Source organism: Ceratotherium simum, chromosome 4 (genome assembly GCF_057802395.1).
Source record: "Ceratotherium simum simum isolate JZ-2026a chromosome 4, ASM5780239v1, whole genome shotgun sequence".
Classification (NCBI taxonomy): Eukaryota; Metazoa; Chordata; class Mammalia; order Perissodactyla; family Rhinocerotidae; genus Ceratotherium; species Ceratotherium simum.
Window position 1 is genome coordinate 42,235,361 of NC_141903.1, and position 8,732 is coordinate 42,244,092.

Below are 8,732 nucleotides of genomic sequence, written 5' to 3' on the forward strand. Positions count from 1 at the left end.
TGGGTGAGTTTAGAAAAGAGGTTCTGGAGAGTTGGTCAAGTGGTGCATTCCCATCCGAACCGTACTCAGAGGGACAGGCACAGGGGCACGAGCCCCAAGCAGGCCGTCTGTTTTCTTGGCCAAGCTTGAAAGGAAAGGAGACGGCCGTCTGGAGCCTCCCCACCGAGGGGGTTGTCGGCGCCCCCAGGGTCCCGGGCCCGCGCACCGCGAATGCTGAGGACGCGCCAGGCCGGGCCGCGCTGGGAACGGGCGGGCGAGCGCCGAGATCTCCCTTCCTCCCCTTACGCTCCCGCTTCTCCGGCCCGAAGCAAGAGGCTTGTGCCTGGCGAGGGAATGGGTGTCCACCCTCTGGGCCCGGGGCTGCAGGCGAGCGGACACTACGAAGGGGCATGCGGCTCCCGGGGCAGCGCCGCCGCTCGGCGCTCCCGCCCCCCGTGGCCGGACGTGGCGCCTCCCCCGCGGCGGCCGGAGCCTGGAGGTGGGGTCGGGAGCCGGAGCCAGCGGCTCTGATGTCACCGCGGGGCCGCGGGCGCCCAGGAGCGCGTCTTGGGCTGGAGCTCAGGTAAGAGGCGAGGCCGGGGGCTGGGCGGCGGGGGGCGGGCGGCGGGATCGCTATTCCCAGGAGGAGGCTCGAGGGTGGAGGCGTTGCTGGGCCGCGGAGCAGCCGTGCGTCGTTGGGTCTGGAGGTGTCCAACTCGCGCCGAGTCTGGTCTGCGCGAGTTGAGTCGGGCCCCTGCGCGCCTGTACTCTTCGCAGAGGGGTGGAGGGTGGGGAGAACGCAGACCCACCGAGAGGCCAGAGCTGCTGGGGAAGCCCGCTGGACCAAAGCAGGGAGTGGGGTCTCCGAGACCCCTCCGCCCCCTCTCCCGCCCCTCGGCCGCCGAGCCGCTGGAGAATCCGGGTCCCTCCTGCTCAAGACCGCTCTGTCTCCCTGTACGCGTTCTGAGCCCTCCTTCCCGGACGGTGAACCCAACAGGAAAGGCCGAGAAATGCGCCGGCCAGCGGCCATCCGCTCTCCTGGTCTCCGCGGGGCCCCGCTCCGGCCGCACCGCGTGACTCTGCCGCCCCCTGCGGTCGCCAGGCCTGCGCCCCTCTCCTCCCTCGCGTGCCTCCACTCGCAGAGCTTGAAGCCCCAGGTACGTGGTCCGACCACGACCGCGGCCTCCTCTCTCCAGGTGCCGCCAGCATCCCGCATTTCCTGCGCCCGGCACAGAGCTGGAGTCTCTGGAGACTCTACATCTGGGCTGGAGTGAGCGGAGAGCGGATGCTGCGCCGATGCGCGGTTGGCGCCAACAGGCCAGGAGAATGGGAGGCCGCTGGGGCCTGGGAGAGCCGCAGAACTTCCCAAAATGCCTGCCCAGCCAGACCACGGCCCAGGTCCCGGAAACTCAGTCTAGCAGAAGACTGCCATGCAGGCAGCCTAGTGCCCCACAGTGAGCCTAGCGCTGAGGGAAGACCATCCGGGAGGGGTGGCCTGGACAACCTCTCCACAGAGAGGTCAGATGTGAGGTGGCCTTTGAGAGAGATACGATTTAATTCCTGATCATTGCTGATCGTTCGAGGCTGTATTCTCCTGCCTCTCTGGTCGACCACCTTACGTGGATCTGCTCCTGATTCCGTGGTGTGGTTTTACCCACCGCAAGCTGTCTTCAACTATTTCCCCAACAACCTCTAACTAAAAACCTGGGTCTGTCTGCTTGCCTGGTTCAACCTCTCTGCTGAGGTCCAGACTCACATCCCAACTTCCCAATGGCTTGCCACAAACACTGCAAAGCCCACAGGCCTCAGACTGAATGAGCACTGGACCCCTTGGCCAGTCCCCATCTCAGGTTCCTCCTTCCTCCACCTCCCAGGCCCCCAGCTCTGAATGCTGAAGTCATCTTTGTCTCCTTTTCCTCTCTTGCTCTTTCATTCAGGTGACAAGTATATCTTGAATGCTCCCCCCCACCACCACCCCGCTTCGCAGGACCCCAATCTGGTGGTTTTCTAGCAGGGATTCCATGCTATTCCCCCTGCTCTGCCAAAGCTTGACAAGATGCCTGCAGAGTTCTTTGAGGTCCAGCCTCTGGACTTCTGTTCAATGCAGGCCCTGACTCTGCAGCCCAGCCCACAGCTGACACTAACACTGATGCTAGAGCTCCTGGGATGTGGCCACCCCCAGCCAGAGGGGCTGGCTGGACTGCAAGAGGCTCCCTGCAACCAGACAAGTGTGAAAACTCCTTGCTCGTTGTGCTGAGGCCCCAAAACACACTAAAGGAGCTAGACCCTCCTGGCATAGCAGGTTCCGCAAAGGGCACAGTGTGAGCATCCTGCATGGGTATCAACCTGCTCGGACCACCAGTGCAAAAGCATCCTCGAGACAAGTTAGGGTCAATAAAAAAGCAGATATGTACACACATTTTTATTATCCATTCAAGCTGTTTTTATTTAGTGAACTCAGAATCCTTTGTCAACACAGTAACTCACAAATAAGATAGAATTTTCAAGGCCTTTTTTGAGGAGACTTCTTTGTATTTGAGCAGTCACCCCTGCCTGTAGATGCAGCAAGCCAACATGGGCAGGCATGGGTGGCATAAGCCAGGGTAAACTGTGCTCCCAAGCTGAGCTCAGAAGGATAGGAAGAGAGGGGGCTAGTGTGTGGGCAGCTAGGATTGATTTCCTAGAGGAGGTGACTCTTTTCCCAGGGGCTGCTACTCAGAATAGCTTCTCGTCTCCCTGAAGTCCAGAAAGTGGAAACAGTTTGCCAAAGAGGTCCCCAAGCCTGAGTGCGAGGACCAACCTGCAGGGCTGGCCTTAGTGGGCATAAAGATGCCTCCAGGTGGGTGATGTCAAGATGTTCTGGTCCCAGGTCAGCTGAGAGCCCCTCCTGGGAATGTTGCAGGTACTGCTTCTCCCTTTTAAGAAACACTATATCCTCCCTACCTTCCCTGACCAGCAATCTGTAGCATCTAGGGCCTCAGGGAAGGGGATGGAGAGTGACCCTGAGCTCTAAATAGTCTCTAGAAGGCTCCAGATGAGCCTGCTTTCCAGTTCCCACCCCAGCTGCAGGCCACTTCTGCACTCCCCACCAAGCAGCTCAGGGAAAGCAAGCCCACCTCCCCACCAAAGTCCCATAGCCCATAGGGAGCCCCAGGTTCCCAAGACTCAAAGCTGCTCTCTCACCTGACTTAGGCACACCCGCTCAACTCCTCCCCTCGCTCCCCTTCCCGGCAGTGGGGAGATATTGATTTCTGGCCGTTCTGTGCTCCGAGCTGTGCTTGCTTGCTCTTTTGGTTCCTAATAATGCATGAGTAACCTGGTCAGTGTCCACAGTGGCAACTGCCTCACCCACTCTGTCCCCTTCCCCATCAAAGACTAATAGGGAGAGAAGAGTGAGCAGAAGCAAAATAGCCCTCTTCCTTGGCCACCATAGCAACCCCCATCTACTCCCTGCAATCTGCTCCTTCCCTTGCCATTCAACAGATATTCCTTTAACATCGACTGCATGCTGGCCACTGAGTGTACAGAGATGAGTACGTGCAGGGCCTGTCCTCAGGAAGCTCAGGGGTGGGAATGGGAAGAGGGAATCACAAGCAAGCCAACAATTACAATGCAGGGTGACGAGTGCTGTGATGGAGGAAGCTCAGGATGCTGTAGGGACCCCAAAAGGTCAGGAGACCTCTAAGCTGAGCCCTACAGGAGGAGCAAGAGTAGCAGGACAATGGGGGTGGGGGTGAACCTGTCATTCCTAGACAAAAGGCAGAGTCTCCGAAGGAGGGACCATATTATTCTGGAATCTGCCAGTATTTTGATTTTTCCCACAATGGAGTCTGGGCTTTGTTGGAGGCTTCAGGCAGCTGGGGGGTGGAGGTAAACTGGCTTTCAGCAGGGTTTGCTTCTAGGAAATTGATTCTGGCTGCTGTAAGCTTGGAGGCAGGCCCAGATTCCAGGCAGGGCTCTGCCTCTTACCAGCTGTGTGCTCCTGGGCAAATCATTTCCCCTCAGAACCTCAGTGTCCTCGTCTGTAAAATGCAGATAGCAGTGGTTGAGGATCAAGTATTTATATAAAGCACCTGGAACATAACTGGTACAGCTGGAGGAAGGGTGTGAAGCTGCCCCTGCCACCTAACCCGGGTCTTCCCCCCTCCTTTCTTGGTTCCCCTGTGATCTCAGAACGTTCTTGACCATTGTTTATCAGAGAAAGATCCCGCGGAGAAGCTAACAAAGCAGCCAGGAAGCAGCCTGGGTGGGACAGGGCTGGAGAGGGCAGGAGCATGGGTACATTCTCAGCGCTCCGGGAGGTGCCAGGGTAGAAGCTGGGGCTGCGGGCCAGGAGAGCCTCGGCGGGGAATAGGCTACCTGCCAATTCCTTCCCCTGAGCTAAGGCCCTCAACCTCAAGAGTTGCTCCCCGGGGCCTGCTCCTACTGCCCACGCCATCCCTGACCCGGGGTGAAATGCCAGCACTAAGGATCGTGTGACCAGGGAGGCGATGTGTAAGCACCTGGCTGTCCGTGTTGGAGGGGCCAGCAGGCGGTGCTAACCCTTACCCCGAGCTGTCCACCCACCACGTCGTCAATGTTCTTCCAGGGCCCACGGAGCTAGCCACCCTCAGCATTCATCCGCGCAGCCATGGAGGCCCTGGGTCCTGGGGGTGACCGCGCCTCGCCAGCCTCATCCACTCGCAGCTTGGAACTGCGGCGGCTGTCCGCGCACGCCGACTCGGCCTACAGCTCTTTCTCCGCGGCCTCGGGCTGTCCCGAGCCGCACACGCCATCGCCTGGGACCGACCTCCTTCCTTACCTAGACTGGGACTACGTGCGCGTGGTGTGGGGCGGCCCGGCCCCGGCCCCGGCCCCGGCCCCATCCGCCGCTGGCCTCCGCGCATCCCCACAGCCCCGGCCTGCGGCCGCCGCACGCAATGGGCCGCGTCCCCCAGAGCTCCAGGGGACCCCAGGGCCTCTCAGCCGGCAGGCCACCCCGCTGCTGTACGCGCTGGCGGCCGAGGCGGAGGCCGCGGCGCGAGCCGCCGAGCCGCCCAGCCCACCGGCCTCGCGGGCCGCCTACCGCCAGCGGCTGCAGGGCGCGCAGCGGCGAGTGCTCCGGGAGACGTCCTTCCAGCGCAAGGAGCTCCGCATGAGCCTGCCCGCCCGCCTGCGGCCCGCGGCCCCCGCGCGGCCCCCCCCGGCGCACCTGCGCTCCGCGTCGCTCAGCCACCCGGGCGGGGAGGTGGAGCCGGCGCCCTCCGGGGCTCCCACGCCAGGAACCGCCGGTCGGGGGCGCCTCGCCAACCACCAGCGGAAGTGGTGCTTCTCGGAGCCAGGGAAGCTGGATCGCGTGGGTCGGGGCGGTGGGTTGGCGGCGGAATGTTCGGGTGAGGCCTGCTCCAGCTCTGGTCTCTCCAGGCCCGAGCCCCAGGTATTGCAGCATCAGGCCCTGGCAGAGTTCGGAGGTCACCAGATCAGATGGCTGCCTGAGACCCAGCCCAGAGGCATAGAGGACCAAGAACCCCGGCCCTCGAAGCTTGGCAATGTCTACAGGCCTGCTAGTCGGAGTCGGAGCGCTTCAGGGGAAGCCTTGGCTCCTTGGGGAGGTCCAGGAGAGGTCATGCCCATTGTCCAGGTATGGAAGATAGGGCCTGCAGGCTTGGGGTGGTGGGCATCTTGGAGACTGAAAACGTGTGCCACATTTCATCCATCTGTTTGCCTTTCCAGGCTGTACCCCAAGGAACGGAAACCCCCACACCATTGTTTCAGACCAAACTTTCCAGGTGAGAGACATGGACCATTCTGGGGACTGAAAGTTGGTGGGAGGCAGCTTTCATTGCTCTTGCCCAAGAAAGGAGAGAGCCTCCTGCCTACCCTCAATTTGAGCATTCTGACTTTGTCTTCTGCAAACTACATCCCCTACTCCCCCGCTAACATCCTACTGTCCAAGAGCTTCCTTCCTGGTCACCGTGGTCAGTGTGGGGTCCCTGCCTCCAGGTTCCTGACTCAGAAGGAAGCTGCAGTGGTGTGTCCTGCAGAGGACCCCCAGAGCAGTCCCGTTGACTGTGAGCAGAGGGTCTCAGAGACCTGCATTGTATCTGCCCGGCTCCCATCCCTTCCTGATGATGAAGTTTTCCTGGAAGAAGCCCCGCTGGTCAGAATGAGATCACCTCCAGACTCTCATGCCCCTACGGGGCTCCCAACCAGGTGAATTCCCTCTTGCTTCCAAGCAGATGAGATACCCCCTTCCGAAACGAATCTACAAAATGCTGGAGGGGCACGGAACATGGAACCCTCTCCTAGCTGAAGCCTGGGAGCCCAGGTGGTGGGGAAGGGGGCAGGTGGCCCTTGGAGGCCACCACTTGTCTTCGGCCAGAGTTTTTTCTGATTCACTGTCTTTTCCACTTTCAGTGTGCATGCCTCTGAGCAGCAGTATGGAGCTGGCTTGGGCCAAAGGGCTGACCAGGCTACCGTCCCCCCAGAGCACCCCCTCCATGAGTGCCCAGGGGCCGCAGAGGCAGATGACTGCTGGCAGGGGGTAAACGGTTCTGTGGGTGTCTCCAGGCCCACATGCTGTAGCCCCCCTGGGACTGCAAATGGTGACATCCCAACCTTTGACACCACTGGACTGCTGACCACTGACCCCTCCGCAGTTGCAGAAAGTGACCCCCTCAAACCTCTTCCAGTTGAAGCCCTGGGACCTCCAGGCAAGGACACGCCGGGGCTTCCGGACCACACTGCCCTGGCTTGGGGGACTGGCCAGCCTGGTTTCAGGCCAACATGGCCCAGTCCACGCCTCGAGGAGCTGGTTCAGGAGCTGGCCAGACTGGATCCCTCTCTGAGGGACACTCTCACCTCCTACCCCAGCCCAGAGCCACCCCTGGGCCTGCTGGATGGGCTGATTCCTTTAGCTGAGGTCTGGGCTGCAATGAGGCCAGCCTGTGGGGAGGCTGGAGAGGAAACTGCTGGTACTTCTGAGCCAGGGTGAGTGAGGGGCACCAGGGGATTCTAAGCGCCTGCAGTCTGGGGCAGAACAACCCTGGGAGCTCTGGCTTTGTCCCCAGGTCCTGTCTTTTGAGCTCCACCCAGATCCTGCCAACTTCTCAGGAGGAGACAAAACCTGAAAACCTTACCATCCACCCTGTGGCTGACCAGCCATGTGGCCAGGGTCTCCCTGAGCAAAATAACAGCATCCAAGCCAAGAAAGTGAGTGTGGAGAGGCTGGTGGACATGCGGTAGGGCAAGCACCCAAAGTCTTGGTTGAGAAGTAAGGGGCGTGGCCCCAGCCTTAAGTACCCACGCCCTCCCTGCAGGTGGAGCTGGCCGACCTCCTCCAAAAGATGCTGGGGGACCTTCAGGCCGAGCAGGAGCAGCTACAGGGGGCGGCCCAGGCTTTGGCCAGGCGCGGGGCTGCTCTGGAGGCCGCGGTAGGCCAGGCCTGTGCGCCCCGCGAGCTAGAGCGTTTCAGCCGGTTCATGGCCGACTTAGAGCGCGTGCTTGGCCTCCTGCTGCTGCTGGGCAGTCGCCTGGCCCGCGTGCGCCGCGCCCTGGCCCGGGCGGGCGCAGACAGGGACCCCGAGGAACAGGTAACGGGTTCAGGCTGGGGAGAGTGGGGCGGTGAGGGGCCTGCCGGCTCGGGCGGGAATCGGGCACCCTCGCCCAGCTCACGGCCCCTCTCCGTGCGGTTCCAGGCCTCTCTGCTGCAGCGACTCGGGCTCCTGCAGCGACAGCAGGAGGACGCCAAGGAGCTGAAGGAGCACGTGGCGCGGCGCGAGCGGGCCCTGCGCGAGGTGCTGGTGCGCGTGCTGCCCGCCGAGCAGCTGCGCGCTTACTGCTCCCTGCTGGCGGGCAAGGCCGCCGTCCTGGCCCAGCAGCGCAGCCTGGATGAGCGTGTCGGGCTCCTTCAGAACCAACTGGACGCCATCAGGAGCGACCTTGCCCATCGTCCCCGGCCTCCCAGGCCGGCCTGGCCCCCAGGGACCCGTCCTCCCGATAAACTGCCCTACCCCCCTCCCCTCATATAGTTACAGGGGTGGGGGTTGGGGAACACTGTCCCTGCCTCTCACCCACATAAGTGGGGGTGACGCTGGTTTATTCCGTGCTTTTCCCTTGAGGTGGGGAGGACTCGGCCAGGCCTTCCCAGGATACCTCTTACAAGTGTTCTCATGTGGCCTTACGCAAATCTTGTGGATTATTTGGTAATTAACTATGGATTTTAAAAACTGCAGTATTCCCCCTTTTTGTGATGAGAGAGTGGCTTGTCAGGGTTGATTGGAGGGGGAGGAGACAAGTCAGAGGTGCACTTCAACTTAAGATGCAAAACAGCCTCTTTTTTTCCTCTCAATAAAAATTGATGTGAGAAGTGTATGTGTTGCCTGGAGCATAGCTTGGGGGAGGGATCTTGTTTACAAACCACAGACACCAACCTTGCCTGACTAGAGCAGAAGAGGGATTTGTTGCAGGACGTCAGTCAGGTCTGGGAATCTCTAGGAAGACTGGAGAAACTTGAAAGGCTTGAAAAGAGGAAGGACCAGGGGCATGCTGGGCCCTCAGCTCCACTGCCAACAGTGACTGCATCACTACCCCACAAGCCTAGGCCTGATTGGCTGGGTCCAAGTCTCCTTTGCTGATTTTTACCCAAGCCCCCAACCTCAGTAGTGGAAGTGGGGGTACTGCCTCCCTTCAAGACTCAAGGGATAGGGAATTTCCCCAAATGGAAAATGGGTTCAGATGATTTGCTGCCTAAAAACCCTGACAAATGTCTAATA

The 8,732-nt window shown here is 60.7% G+C and overlaps 1 protein-coding gene across 2 annotated transcripts; it reads left to right on the forward strand.

Moving 5' to 3' along the window:
• The first annotated feature begins 455 nt into the window (after positions 1-455).
• SHROOM1 (shroom family member 1) lies at positions 456-8,331 on the forward strand. 2 transcript variants are annotated; one of them, XM_087429816.1, is made up of 8 exons: positions 456-562; positions 4,568-5,599; positions 5,692-5,747; positions 5,962-6,171; positions 6,376-6,948; positions 7,029-7,170; positions 7,278-7,550; positions 7,656-8,331. In XM_087429816.1, exons 2-8 carry the CDS (start codon positions 4,610-4,612, stop codon positions 7,986-7,988), a joined length of 2,577 nt encoding a protein of 858 aa, XP_087285942.1. In that variant the 5' UTR covers positions 456-562; positions 4,568-4,609; the 3' UTR covers positions 7,989-8,331. The 2 variants fall into 2 exon arrangements, with proteins under 2 accessions (XP_087285942.1, XP_087285943.1); XM_087429817.1 differs by lacking the exon at positions 5,962-6,171.
• The last annotated feature ends 401 nt before the right edge of the window (positions 8,332-8,732 follow it).